This window comes from Bidens hawaiensis, unplaced genomic scaffold (assembly GCF_021521415.1).
Source record: "Bidens hawaiensis isolate Kalapana, Puna unplaced genomic scaffold, B.hawaiensis_p1.1 tig00042269_1, whole genome shotgun sequence".
Taxonomy (NCBI): Eukaryota; Viridiplantae; Streptophyta; class Magnoliopsida; order Asterales; family Asteraceae; genus Bidens; species Bidens hawaiensis.
The window spans coordinates 140,847-155,916 of NW_027497476.1; the positions used below are offsets into that span (position 1 = coordinate 140,847).

Genomic DNA, 15,070 nt, shown 5'->3' on the forward strand with positions numbered 1-15,070 from the left:
TCAACAAAGCTAAAGCTTTATTAGTGTAGCCTAGCTTACTTATTGACATGGAATACATATGTTTTAATAACTATATTTTAACTAATCATCATCATCATCATCATCATCATCATCATCGTACTCAGTATATCCCACCAATAGCAATGCTATGGTAGGGTCTGAGGAGGGTAAGATGTAGACAGCCTTACCTCTATCCCATAGGGATAGAGAGGCTGCTTCCGGTGAGACCCCCGGCTCGATAGTAGTTTTGCATCAAGCCTTGGACATAAGGCACATATCACTCAATCATCGGGACACCGGCTGATCGGTGCATGTGCCCTTGTCTTTCGGCTATATTTTAACTAATAATTAAACAATATATTGCATTACAGGCCCACACAGCTAACAACTGCAATGCAGAATGGTCATCAAGATCATACAAATCATGATCTTCAGCAACCACTCTTAATAACCCACACTTCCAAACCTATAACCCCTTACGCAGAATGCAGCATCTTTAGCCATTTGACCTTCTCTTGGTTGAGCCCATTGATATCCGTCGGTCGCAAACAAACACTAGACCTCGATGACATCCCCGACCTATCTGGACCCGACAGTGCAAACGGGTCCTTCCCCATTTTAAAAAACAAACTAGACCGTGATCGGCTGTTCAACAACAACAACAAACTCATAACCTTAAACCTCGTGACGGCTTTGATTATTACAACATGGAAGGACATATTAATCACAGCCATACTCGCAGTTATTTACACTCTCGCGTCTTATGTGGGCCCGTATCTCATAGACGCATTCGTTCAATTCCTTAACGACAACCGGGAATCTAACCTTAAGGGTTTTCTTTTCGTTTTCATCTTCTTTCTTGCCAAAGTTGTGGAATCGGTCTCGCAACGACACTGGTTCTTTAAGCTTCAACAAGGAGGGATTCGGGCCTGGGCTGCACTTGTTGCAATGATCTACCAAAAGGGGTTGACCATTTCGAGTCGGTCAACGGTCGGTTAATCAGGTGGTGAGATTACCAACCTCATAGCCATTGATGCAGAACGAATCGGTGATTTCGGTTGGTACATTCATGATCCATGGCTAATATTACAAGTAGGTATTGCGCTAATAATATTATATCAAAACCTTGGGATTGCTTCGCTTTCTGCATTAGTCGCGATCGGTATCATAATGTTGATTAATCTTCCTCTAGGGAGGTTACAAGAAAAGTTTCAAGATGAGTTAATGAAATCCAAAGATAACAGAATGGCAAAATGTTCGGAAATATTAAGGAACATGAAGATCCTTAAACTTCAAGCATGGGAGATGAAGTTTTTGTCCAAAATATTTCAACTTAGAGACATTGAAACAAAATGGTTGAAATATTTATTATCTACCTCAACCACTATCATATCAATATTTTGGGTCGCCCCGAGCTTCATAGCTGCGATCACATTCGCAACATGCATGCTTCTCGGGGCCCCACTCGAGTCAGGAAAGATATTATCGGCGATTGCAACGTTTAAAATACTTCAACAACCGATTTACAACCTTCCCGACACCATATCAATGATTGCACAAACTAAGGTTTCATTAGACCGGATTGCATCGTACCTTAATCTTGACGAGTTAGATTCTGGTCAGGTTGAGTCATCTCCACGAGGTACTTCTGATGTTGCGGTTGAAATCATTAATGGAAGCTTTTCATGGGATGTTTTATCCGACAATGTATCGTTAAAAAACATAATTATCAAGGTGTTTCATGGTAAGAAAGTTGCTGTCTGTGGGACTGTTGGATCGGGTAAATCGAGTTTACTGTCGTGTGTTTTAGGTGAAGTGAGTAAAGTGACAGGAAGCGTTAAGGTTAACGGTACGAAAGCTTATGTAGCACAATCTGCATGGATACAAAGTGGGAAGATAGAAGAGAACATACTGTTTGGTAAGGATATGGATACAGAGAAGTATGAGAAGGTTTTAAAAGCTTGTGATTTAGAGAAAGATCTTGAGATACTGCCTTTCGGTGATCAGACGGTTATAGGTGAGAGAGGGATTAATTTGAGTGGTGGGCAGAAGCAACGATTGAAGATTGCGCGCGCTTTGTATCAAGATGCTGATATTTATCTGTTTGATGATCCGTTTAGCGCGGTTGATGCTCATACGGGAAGTCATCTCTTTAAAGTGAGTAAAGTTTAATCATTTGTTAGAACTTAAGAAAAAGACTTCAAGGCAATAATTAAGTTTTTTAGTGTTCCACTAAAGTCACTCAACTTTCATTAGATGTTCTAATCTTGTGTTAACTTTTTTTTAATGTTTAGAATTTTTTAAAATTAAGAGATGCAAAAGAAACAAATATTTGAATCTTGATTACTATTTAGTGATTACTATTTTCCAGTTAACTTGAAATATAAGGTAATAGTAGAGTAAATGAATTCACTAAATAACCAAGTTTCATAATCGTTCGAATGAAGTCAAACTCAAAAAGAAATGATCACTATATAGTTATCGAGATTCATATACGTTTCGTTTGCATCGCTTAATTTCAAAAACCTTTAACATTTATAAAAATTTGCGCAAAATTGGAACACCTAATGAAAGTTGATTGACTTTAGAGGAACAGAAAAACTCCAACTCACGTACTTTAGCAGAATACTTGGGAAACTTGGTTACTATTATACAAAGTTACCTCGTTTGTTAAATCATAAATCTCATCGTATAAAAATTGGGAAGTAATCTTTGCATAACAGGAATGTGTGCTTGGATTTTTAGAATCAAAAATGGTTATTTATGTCACCCATCAAGTAGAGTTCTTGCCAGCTGCTGATCTTGTCCTGGTTAGCTATTGAGATTTTTTTATAAACGTGTCGATCTGGGTTATATTTTTTTTTTATCTTAAACGGGTCAATTGGTTTTGAATTTTTAAATAAGGTTATGAAAGGTGGAGAGATCAAACAAGCTGGAAAGTATAATGACATTCTTGATTCAGGAAGTGACTTTATGGAACTCGTCGATGCACATAATCAAGCTTTACCAATGATCGATTCGATAAACACAAACTTTGAACCTGAAAACACACAAGTCAACGAAAAAGATAGCGTCGAGGTTAAACCGGATGACACAAACGAGACAAAAGGACAAATTGTTCAGAAAGAAGAACGAGAACAAGGAAGTGCTGGTTTTTCTATTTACTGGAAATACATTACAAGTGCATACGGCGGTGCCCTTGTGCCTTTTGTATTGCTTGCAGCAATAGCGTTTGAATCACTTCAAGTTGCAAGCAATTACTGGTTGGCCTGGGCATCACCCGTGTCGCCAGACGAGGTGCTCCCAGTCGGAGGCACCACACTGATAGCCGTTTATGTTGGTTTAGCATTCGGAAGCATGCTTTGCATATTTGTTAGAGCAATGTGTCTTACAACCACTGGTTACAAGACGGCTAATCTACTATTTAATAAAATGCATTTATGCATTTTTCGTGCTCCAATGTCTTTCTTTGATGCAACACCGAGCGGGCGCATTTTAAATAGAGTAAGTCGATATTTAAAAAAATATATTATTTAGTAGTAAATAACTAAATATGAACATAATGCCATTATTACCTTCATATAGGCAGCAAGAGATCAAAGTGCAGTGGATTTGACAATTCCAAATGCAATTGGCGTTTTTGCATTTGCGGTTATACAATTTCTAGCGATAATTGTATTGATGTTCCATATTTCTTGGCAGGTGATCCCGGTTTTCATTCCCATTATAGCTATTTGTATATGGTTACAGGTACCGTCGCAATAAACTTCAACTTTCAAATTTCACAATATAGCATTATTAATAATCGAATATAAATATTTTTCGCTAGCAATATTATATATCTTCAGCAGGAGAGCTAGCACGATTGGTCGGCGTGTGCAAAGCCCCAATAATACAACATTTTTCAGAAACCGTATCGGGTCTAACCACCATCAGAAGCTTCCACCAAGAACAAAGATTTCAAGACACAAATATGAAACTAACTGATAATTATTCCCGACCAAAGTTTCACAGTGCGGGTGCTAGAGGATGGTTATCGTTTTGGGTGGAGCTTCTGTCCGCTGTTATATTCGCCTTTTTCTTAATTTTCTTGCTCAATGTCCCAAATGAAACTATTGATCCAAGTAAGTAATCGAGTTTTATGAAAACCTAATAACTGATTTGTATATGTTACATGTTTAAGATTTTATTATCTTTAATCATGTAGGTATCGCGGGGCTAGCAGTGACTTATGGGCTAAGTTTAAACATCCTACAAGCTTCAGTAATATGGAAACTATGCAATATGGAAAATAGTATTATTTCTGTTGAAAGAATACTTCAATACACATCTATACCTAGTGAGGCACCACTTGTTATAGATACACGTAGGCCCCACGATTTGTGGCCGTCGGATGAAAATGTAGATATACACGACCTTCAGGTAATAGTTTCCACATTCATATTACCAATTTACCCTCAGCAAGCTATATAAACTTACTAGTGTGTGTGTGTGTGATGTCAAATGTGTAGGTACGCTATGCTCCGCGCATGCCACTTGTGTTACGAGGAATTACATGCAGTTTTCGTGGTGGAACAAAGACGGGAATTGTGGGACGAACGGGAAGTGGTAAATCAACTCTCATACAAACACTTTTTCGAATTGTTGAACCGAGTGGGGGAGATATTATTATAGATGGGATTAATATATCATCAATCGGACTTCATGATCTACGGTCAAGACTAAGTATAATCCCTTTCAAGGGAGTGTAAGAAGCAATTTGGATCCACTTGAACAGTACACTGATGAACAGATTTGGGAGGTAGGCAGACTGAATTTTTGTTGTATAATGCGTATAATTATACATTTATACAATGTTTATTAATATTGTCTCTTGTTAACTTCTATTTTTTTTAATATATAATTAGGTTCTAGATCAATGTCAGTTGGGAGATGAAGTTGGGAAGAAGGAAGGCAAACTTGATTCACCAGGTTTGATCTTTCAAAATCACAACATTTCAATCAAAAGTGTGTACAGTTTTCGATTCTTATGTATCAGTAACTTGTAGATCGTGTCCTTTAACTTCAATAAATAAAAAAAATCCCCGAAGTTCATATGCTGTCACACTTTAGTCTGTTCCGCTAACTGATGTTAACTAACAGAAAATGATCATTTTTAAAAACTAACAGAAAATGTTTTTTTAAATACCTAACAGATAAATGGTCATTTTTAAAAAAACTAACAGAAAAATGGTCATTTCTAAAAAAATATTAAAAATAAAAAGAACGTTCATGATTAAAAAGACTAACAGAAAAATGGTCATTTAAAAAAAAAAACTAAAAGAAAAATGATCATTTTCAAAAAAGTAACAGAAAAATGTTCATTTAAAAAAAACTAACAAAATGGGTCATTCTAAAACACTAACAAAAATAGGTAATTTTAAAAAAACCAACAGAAAAATGGTCGTTTTTAGAAAACCAAAAGAAAAGATTATATCACCAATAACTAGAAACGACACAATCTGCAAATTACCCGATACATATAGGAAGAAAAATGTAATTTACCCTTGTTTTTGTGTTCATAAAATTGTTGTAGTTAATGAGAATGGAGAGAATTGGAGTGTGGGTCAAAGACAACTGGTGTGCTTAGGCCGAGTATTACTCAAGAAATGCAAGATCTTAGTGCTTGATGAGGCTACTGCATCGGTTGACACATCAACCGACCACGTAATACAACAGACACTTAGCATGCATTTTTCTGACTCAACTGTCATCACAATTGCACACCAGATCACATCCGTGCTTAACGGTGACATGGTTTTAGTCATGGAACAAGGTTTGATCAACAAACCCTGATTTCAATCGTTAATAGTTACATTTTCTGTTATCTTGAAGTCTTTATTCTATTTGCAGGCCTGATTGAGGAATTTGATTCACCTTTAAAATTGTTGGAAAAAAATCTTCTTCCTTTGCAAAGCTTGTCGCAGAGTACCGTGGAAGATCTAGTTCTAGCTATGATTCTTGAATATGAGATCGGCTTCTAGTTTGTAGAAAATAGCGTAAATACTCGAATAATGTTGTAATGTAATTATTTCAAATTTCAAATATATTAGCACAAGTTGTAACATGTTCTATCTATGATTCTTGAATATGAAAATGGGTTCTATTTGTAAAAAATAATGTAACTTGTGATGGTAAATATTTCAAATTTCAAATATATTAACGCAGTTGTAACATGTTTTGAACTGTAAAACTAATTACATATGGTAAAACTGAGAATTATTAATTACCCGAGAGCAGGACTCCAAGTAAGCTCATCAACGGTCATCTGTCTAACCGATTCAGCCACCCGTAACTCTGCTGCGTGTGTCTGCACCAATCTATCCCGCACCCTCACGAACACAGGATGACTCACCACACCAGACACTCTATCACACAACATTGGATCCTCAGAAAAACAAACAAGCGCTTGAGCAGCATTATCTGTAACATCATCGGACTCATCTTCTAACAAACCAATCAAAACCGAAACCCCTGCCACGTCAGCGATCGCAACACGTTCAGCCTCGTTGTAACTCAACTGACCGATCAACCTTTTCCTTAATATGATTATCGCTACTCGTTCGTAAAACATCAACCCAAAGAGAGACAACACCAAACCTATGAAAAACAGGTAGCACATGTTTATAACTCGATAGGTCCCACACGACGTCAGCAACCGCAGCCACACTTTCGCCATCAACCGCTCTCAATATCCCCCACCAAATGTTCGACAATCGCGATCGCATTATCATCAATCACCGCTAAAACACAAAACACATCCTCGGCAATCTCTTTACACAATGGCTTGTGTTCTCGAAGAAGCTGCGCATACAACGATTTAACCCCGTGTTCAACAACGGGCCGAATATAATCCACATGTGCCGATATAACCCCTAACGCGTTCCCCGCCACTATCTTACCCGCCACATCACCATCCCGAAGCAAATCCACAAGAACCCATATCGCACCTGCGTTAACAAGTTCCTGCCTCGCCCACTTAACCAACCCAAGCAGCCCGATCGCCTGCGCGGCCCGAACCCGCGAAGCCATTTTCCGGGACTCACACGCTTCGACAAGTAACCGAACCGCCCGTAAATTATAAACCGACCGTCTAACTTCTCGTAAAAGAGCTAAGGTGCTTAAAACGTCTAACAACAACGGCCTTACAATACCCGAATTCAACATATCGATAACCACCTTTAACCCGCCGGTTCTAGCGACAATTGGGGCCGTCAAACGCTACAACATTTCTAAGGCATTTTGACAGAACCCTCTGTAAACCAGCTTCAGATTGAGGTAACAGAATTAATATTCTGTTAACGGCCGGAGACTGGCCTATGGTTTCGGCTAGTTTAGCGTCTGTTTGACAAGAGATGTGTTTAAGACAGTATGCGGTGGCTTTAAGGATTGTGTTGTTTGAGGATGAGGTGTGAAGGAGGATTGGGAGGGTGGAAAGTAGGATGTTTGGTGGTGCACGGTTGGATAAGCGGGCGAGTTTGATTAAGGATTGGATTAGTAAGTGTTGGTTATTAGTATTAGTGGTGGCGATGATGGTTTTGAAACGGTGGAGTAATAATAACCAGTCTACTGGTTGTTGTTGTTGTTGTTGTGTTTCCGTTGAGACTGATTGATCCATCATCAAGTGTATTGATTTAAGTCATAAATTATTATGCAATCCTGATACAAAGAAGAGAGTTGGAGGAGGTTACCAATTGATATACAAACAAAGCAAGAAACTATTATAATAGTAATAAACTAAAAAATTATATCTTCTCAAAGTCTGATCGTTTCCAACTCACTTCGATGGTTTCTACGTTTGGTGAACAGGTTTTCTTATCTCCGCCCATTGAATCAGAGGAAAAAAGGGAAACAACGAGCAATAAAATTTCAAAATGAAGCTCAAACTTACTTATTTATACTCACCGCTGACGAAAGTTTGGCCGTGGAGAGATAAATAAAAGGTCCAATAGGCTTACGCCACGTCACGCGGGAAAAAAAAAAACAAAAAAGAGGGTACAGCTGATAGCCGGCACAGAGTCACGTCAGTCATTCGGCGTTTGCAAGTTGTCACATCGTCCTTTTTAATGGTTATCCTCAACAAAAAGCAATATCTCCATCAAACATGAAAATTCAAAAAATCCCCATAAAAGATCTTAAGTCCAAAATTTCACCCGCATAAAAGTTCACGCGGAAAAACAATGGACTGGTGGGACTTATAGAGGTAATGTAGTAAAAAGACTCAAATACCTATAACGATCATCCGCGGGTAAACAAGAATTCCCTCAAAAGGCACTTGCGGAACGTCTCAATCATCCGCATAGATCAAGTCCGAGGAAAGATAAGAATAAATTCCAAAGACTATCTACGGGTTGACCAAGACACCCTCAGAAGTCATCCGTAGGGTATTATTCCCACGCACGAAGGTGACCAGAGAATGACGACAGAGGGACAGCTGTAATTAACTAAGTTCTTTCCAGAAGATTTACAAGGATCTTTCCTTGAGAAGCACGTGATGCAATAGCCAATTAGAGAAGGACAACTGGCAAGGTTGTTATAACCGTGCACATGGCCAATTAGCATGTCCTATCATACGCGGACACGTGTCCAAGTTGTTACGAAAGCATCTTCTGGAAAAGGACAACTGGACCAATAACATTACCCCAACTCTTCGACTATAAATACCTTCGTCATCTCCACAAGGTATTCATTCACACTCCACTCTAACTCTAAATACTTAGTACTTTTCTCCCCTTCAGATCAGTACATATTCTCACGTCGGAGGGTGGTTACGGGAAGACCCCCCCCCCCCTCTTGTCCTTCCCGTAACGAGCTCACGGTGGTAGTTTTGCAGGTTTCCGTCATCGGACTTAAGAGATTGGACTTGTATCATTGGTTGGTTAATTGTTTGACTCGTATCCTGTGGACTCATTGATCTAACTCCTTAGGGATTAGCTCTGTGTTTCTTCAGAGTCCTGCTCTCAGTTTTGTCAGTTGTAATTAGTTTGAAAGTTCAAAACTTGTTACAGATGTGTTAATATATTTGAAATATTTACCATAACAACATTATTCGAGTATTTACGCTATTTTTTACAACTAGAAGTCGATCTCATATTCAAGAATCATAGCTAGAACTAGATCTTCCACGGTACTCTGCGACAAGCTTTGCAAAGGAAGTAGATTTGTTCTCCAGCAATTTTAAAGGCGAATCAAATTCTTCAACCAGGCCTGCAATAGAATTTAAGACTTTTAAGGTAACAGAGAATGTAACTAGTAACGATCGGAATTAGGGTGCATTGATCAAACCTTGTTCCATGACTAAGACCATGTCACCGTTGAGCACAGATGTGATCCGGTGTGCAATTGTGATGACCATTGAGTCAGAAAAATGCGCTCTAAGTGTTTGTTGTATTGTGTGATCGGTTGACGTGTCTACTGATGTGGTAGCCTCATCAAGCACTAAGATCTTGCATTTCTTGAGTAATACTCGGCCTAAGCACACCAGTTGTCTTTGACCCACACTCCAATTCTCTCCATTCTCGTTAACTACCAACAGTTTTGTGAATAAGAATACAAGGGTAAAATACATTTTTCGTCCTTTATGTATAGCCATAATTTGCAGTGTGTGTTCTTTCTGGTAATTGGTGTTAATCCTTTCTTTTACTTTTCTAAAAATAACTATTGTTCTGTTAGTTTTAAAAACTACCTTTTTTCTGTTAGCCTTTTAAGAATGTTAAAAATGAACATTTTTCTGTTATCTTTTTGAAAATGATCAATTTTCTTTTAGTTTTTTAAAAAATGACCATTTTTCGGTTAGTTTTTTAAATGATGAGTGTTCTTTTTAAATTTTTTTAGAAATGACCATTTTTATGTTAGTTCTTTAGAAATGACCATTTATCTATTAGTTATAAAAAAAACTATTTTCTGTTGGTTTTTAAAATGATCATTTTTCTGTTAGTTAACATCAGTTAGCGTAAAAAACTAAAGTGTGACAGCATATGAACTTCAGGGATTTTTTGTATTAACTGAAGTTAAGGGACACGATCTGCAACTTGCCTCATACGTAAAGAACGAAAGCTGTAAAGGATTTTGTTTGAAAGTCTTTGAAAAAAAAACCTGGTGAATCAAGTTTGCCTTCCTTCTTCCTAACTTCATCTCCCAGTTGACACTGATCTAGAGCCTAATTATTCAAAAAATACAAGTTAACAAGAGGCAATATTAACATATATTGCATAATTCTATGCATTATTCAATAAATAATTCAGACTACCCTACCTCCCAAATCTGTTCATCAGTGTACTGTTCAAGCGGGTCCAGATTGCTTCTTACACTCCCTTGAAACAAAGTTGGATCTTGAGGGATTATACTCAATCTTGAACGTAGATCATGAAGTCCGATTGATGATATATTAATCCCATCTATAATAATATCTCCCCCGGTCGGTTCAACGATTCTAAAAAGTGTTTGTATGAGCGTTGATTTACCACTCCCCGTTCGTCCCACAATTCCCGTCTTCGTTCCACCACCAAAACTGCATGTAATTCCTCTTAACACAAGTGGCATGTGCGGTGCATACCGCACCTACACATTTAACATCACACACACACACACGCACACTAGCAAGTTTATATAGCTTGTTTTGAGGGTAAGTTGGTAATTTGAATGTGGAAACCGTTACCTTAAGATCATGTATGTCTACCTTTCCGTCCGACGGCCACAAATCGTGGGGCCTACATGTATCTATAACAAGTGGCGCCTCACTAGGTATAGATGCGTATTGAAGTATTCTTTCAACAGAAATAATACTATTTTCCATATTGCATAGTTTCCATATTACTGAAGCTTGTATTATGTTTAAACTAAGCCCGTAAGTCACTGCTAGCCCCGCTATACCTACATGATTAAATATAATAATAATAATAATATCTTAAAGATCATGTAACCTATATGAATCAGTTATTAGGGTTTCATAAAACTCGATTACTTACTTGGATCAATGATCTCATTTGGGACATTAATGAGCAAGAAAATTAAGAAAAAGGCGAATATAACAGATGACAAAAGCTCCACCCGAAATGATAACCACTCGATAGCACCCGCACTGTGAAACTTTGGTCGGGAATAATTATCAGTTAGTTTCATATTTGTGTCTTGAAATCTTTGTTCTTGGTGGAAGCTTCTGATGGTGGTTAGACCCGATACGGTTTCTGAAAAATGTTGTATTATTGGGGCTTTGCACACGCCGACTAATCGTGCTAGCTCTCGTGCTGAAGATATATAATATTGCTAGCGAAAAGTTTTAATTTTGGTTATTAATGATGCTATATTATGAAATTTGAAGTTTATAACAATGATACCTGTAACCATATGCAAATAGATATAATGGGAATGAAAACCCAGATCAGCTGCCAAGAAACCTGGTACATCAATACAATAACCGCTAGAAGTTGTATAACCGCAAATGCAAAAACACCAACGGCATTTGGAATTGTCAAATCCACTGTACTTTGATCTGTTGATGCCTATATGAAGGAAATAATGACATTATGTTCATATTAAGTTATTTACTACTAAATAATATTGGCTTACTCTATTTAAAATGCGCCCACTTGGTGTTGCATCAAAGAAAGACATCGGAGCACGAAAAATGCATAAATGCATTTTATTAAATAGTAGGTTAGCCGTCTTATAACCAGCGGTTGTAAGACACACTGCTCTAACAAATATGCAAAGCATGCTTCCGAATGCTAAACCAACATAAACGGCTATCAGTGTGGTGCCTCCGACTGGGGGCACCTCGTCTGGCGACACGGGTGATGCCCAGGCCAACCAGTAATTGCTTGCAACTTGAAGTGATTCAAACGCTATTGCTGTAAGCAATACAAAAGGCACAAGGGCACCACCGTATGCACTTGTAATGTATTTCCAGTAAATAGAAAAACCGGTACTTCCTTGCTCTCGTTCTTCTTTCTGAACAATTTGTCCTTTTGTCTCGTTTGTATCGTCTGGTTTAACCTCGACGCTTTCTTTTTCATTGACTTTTGTGTTTTCAGATTCAAAGTTTGTGTTTATCGAATCGATCATTGATAAAGCTTCATTATGTGCACCGACGAGTTCCATAAAGTCACTTCCTGAATCAAGAATGTCATTAAACTTTCCAGCTTGTTTGATCTCTCCACCTTTCATAACCTTGTTTGATAATACAAAACAAATTGACCTGTTAAAGATGAAAATACAACCCAAACCGACATGTTTATATAAAATCTCAATAGCTCACCAGGACAAGGTCAGCGGCTGGCAAGAACTCTACTTGATGTGTGACGTAAATAACCGTTTTTGATTTCAGAAAACCGAGCACACATTCCTGTGTTTGCCAAGTTTATGCAAAGATTAATTCCCTAGTTTATACTATTAAAACTTATGATTTCACCCAATAGTAATCAAGTTTTTAAAGTGTTCTACTAAGGTCACTCATATTTCATTAGGTATTCCAATCGTGTGTTAATATTGTTTTATAAATGTTTAAATCGAGTGAGGAAATGAAACATATATGAATCTTGGCTATTAATAATTGATTTTTTTTTCATTTAACTTGAAACAAAGAAACAAAAGGTAATATTGAAGAAAAAAATTCAATAAATAAATAACCAAGTGTCAAAATTGTTAAACTTATGTCAGATTGAAAAAAAATAATTACTAAATCAGAACCAAGATTCATGTGTGTTTCATTTGCCTCACTTAATTTTAACTTTTTTAATATTCATAGAAACATTATATAGAATTAGAACATTAGAACACCTATGAAAGTGAATTGATTTTAAGAAGCAAAAAAGTTTTAGTGACTTCGTAAGACAACTGAGAAACTTGGTTACTACTCTGTAAAGTTACCCGTTTAGCAAATTATTGAATTTACTCACTTTAAAGAGATGACTTCCCGTATGAGCATCGACCGCACTAAACGGATCATCAAACAGATAAATATCAGCATCATGATACAAAGCACGTGCAATCTGCAACCTCTGCTTCTGCCCACCACTCAAATTAATCCCTCTTTCACCTATAACCGTCTGATCACCGAAAGGCAGTATCTCTAGATCTTTCTCTAAATCACAAGCTTTTAAAACCTTCTCATACTTCTCTCTATCCATATCCTTACCAAACAGTATGTTCTCTTCTATCTTCCCACTTTGTATCCATGCAGATTGTGCTACATAAGCTTTTGTACCATTAACCTTAACACTTCCTGTCACTTTACTCACTTCACCTAAAATACACGACAGTAAACTCGACTTCCCTGAACCAACCGTCCCACAAACAGCAACTTTCATACCATGAAACACTTTGATATTTATGTTTTGTAACGATACACTGTCGGATAAAACATCCCATGAAAAGCTTCCATTAATGATTTCAACCGCAACATCAGAACTACCTTGTGGAGATGAGTCAACCTGACTGGAATCTAACTCGTCAAGATTAAGGTATGATGTAATCCGGTCTAGTGAAACCTTAGTTTGTGCAATCATTGATATGGTGTCGGGAAGGTTGTAAATCGGCTGTTGAAGTATTTTAAACGTTGCAATCGCTGAAAATATCTTCCCTGACTCGAGTGGGGCCCTGAGAAGCATACATGTTGCGAATGTGATCGCAGCTATGAAGCTCGGGGCGACCCAAAATATAGATATGATTGTGGTTGAGGTAGATAATAAATATTTCAACCATTTTGTTTCGGTGTTTCTAAGTTGAAATATTTTGGACAAAAACTTCATCTCCCATGCTTGAAGTTTAAGGATCTTCATGTTCCTTAATATTTCCGAACATTTTGCCATTCTGTTATCTTTGGATTTCATTAACTCATCTTGAAACTTTTCTTGTAACCTCCCTAGAGGAAGATTAATCAACATTACGATACCGATTGCGACTAATGCAGAAAGTGAAGCTATCCCAAGGTTACGATATAATATTATTAGCGAGATACCAACTTGTAATATCACTAGCCATGGATCATGAATGTACCAACCAAAATCACCAATTCGTTCTGCATCAATGGCTATGAGGTTGGTAATCTCACCACCGGATTGACCACCCGTTGACCGACTCGAAATGGTCATACCTTTATGGTAGATCATTGCCACGAGTGCAGCCCAGGCCCGAATCCCTCCTTGCTGAAGCTTAAAGAACCAGTGTCGTTGTGAGACCGATTCCACAACTTTGGCAACGAAGAAGACGAAAACGAAAACAAAACCTTTAAGTTTAGATTCTCGGTTTTCGTTAAGGAACTGGACGAATGCGTCTATGAGATATGGGCCTACATAAGACGCGAGAGTGTAAATAACCGAGAGTATGGCTGTGATTAAGATGTCTTTCCATGTTATAATAATCAAAGCCGTCATGAGGTTTAAGGTTATGAGTTTGTTGTTGTTGTTGAACAGCCGATCGCGGTCTAGTTTGTTTTTTAAAATTGGGAAGGACCCATTTGTACTGTCGGGTCCAGATAGGTCGGGGATGTCATCGAGGTCTAGTGTTTTTTTGCGACCGACGGATATCAATGGGCTCAACCAAGAGAAGGTCAAATGGCTAAAGATGCTGCATTCTGCGTAAGGGGTTATAGGCTTAGAAGTGTTGGTTATTAAGAGTGGTTGTTGAAGATCATGATTTGTGGGTTCATTTGTATGATCTTGATGACCATTCTGCATTGCAGTTTCTAGCTGTGTGGGCCTGTAAAACAATTGTTTCACTATTGTTAAAAATCTTTATAAATAGTTAAAACTGAGTGAATTAAGTACAACAGATCAGTTATAAAATTATGTGGTTACTACTTTTAATGAATTCTTTTTATTTTAGTCAAAAAGTAATTAGAATAGCAATGAGATTTCATAACTTTTCCATTTAGAAGTTATAACACTCAATATAATTAAATATGAAAATTTTATACTTAGAGAATAATATTTAAAACTAAACAGATTTTTTAATATTTAACTAATATTAAGACATTTTTACATTTTAATTACTTTTATAATATCCGCATACTTTTTTCAAGTAACTGACTTCG

The 15,070-nt window shown here is 37.4% G+C and overlaps 1 protein-coding gene and 1 pseudogene across 2 annotated transcripts; one reads left to right on the forward strand and one right to left on the reverse strand.

Annotated features, from left to right (window-relative positions):
* The first annotated feature begins 369 nt into the window (after window positions 1-369).
* Window positions 370-6,247, forward strand: LOC143593493 (ABC transporter C family member 3-like; annotated as a pseudogene). Its single transcript, XR_013146113.1, has 10 exons — window positions 370-2,157; window positions 2,724-2,810; window positions 2,905-3,504; window positions 3,586-3,750; window positions 3,830-4,124; window positions 4,208-4,422; window positions 4,512-4,801; window positions 4,908-4,971; window positions 5,576-5,815; window positions 5,893-6,247. The product of XR_013146113.1 is annotated as an ABC transporter C family member 3-like (transcript).
* Window positions 6,248-9,065: 2,818 nt separating this feature from the next.
* On the reverse strand, window positions 9,066-14,833 carry LOC143593492 (ABC transporter C family member 3-like). Its single transcript, XM_077073108.1, has 10 exons — window positions 12,936-14,833; window positions 12,296-12,382; window positions 11,608-12,207; window positions 11,376-11,540; window positions 11,007-11,304; window positions 10,697-10,911; window positions 10,294-10,599; window positions 10,135-10,198; window positions 9,325-9,564; window positions 9,066-9,246 (listed from the first exon to the last, which is right to left on the reverse strand). The coding sequence occupies exons 1-10, from the start codon at window positions 14,712-14,714 to the stop codon at window positions 9,134-9,136; spliced, it is 3,867 nt and encodes a 1,288-aa protein (XP_076929223.1). The 5' UTR covers window positions 14,715-14,833; the 3' UTR covers window positions 9,066-9,133.
* Window positions 14,834-15,070: the final 237 nt, after the last annotated feature.

Excerpts from the sequence above, each read along its gene's own strand:
- LOC143593492 (XM_077073108.1), bottom strand. The coding sequence starts at position 14,714 with ATGCAGAATGGTCATCAAGATCATACAAATGAACCCACAAATCATGAT. Across the intron at positions 11,541-11,607 it reads GTGGGCGCATTTTAAATAGA|GCATCAACAGATCAAAGTAC; the intron begins GTAAGCCAATAT and ends TCCTTCATATAG. Across the intron at positions 10,912-11,006 it reads AAATGAGATCATTGATCCAA|GTATAGCGGGGCTAGCAGTG; the intron begins GTAAGTAATCGA and ends TTAATCATGTAG.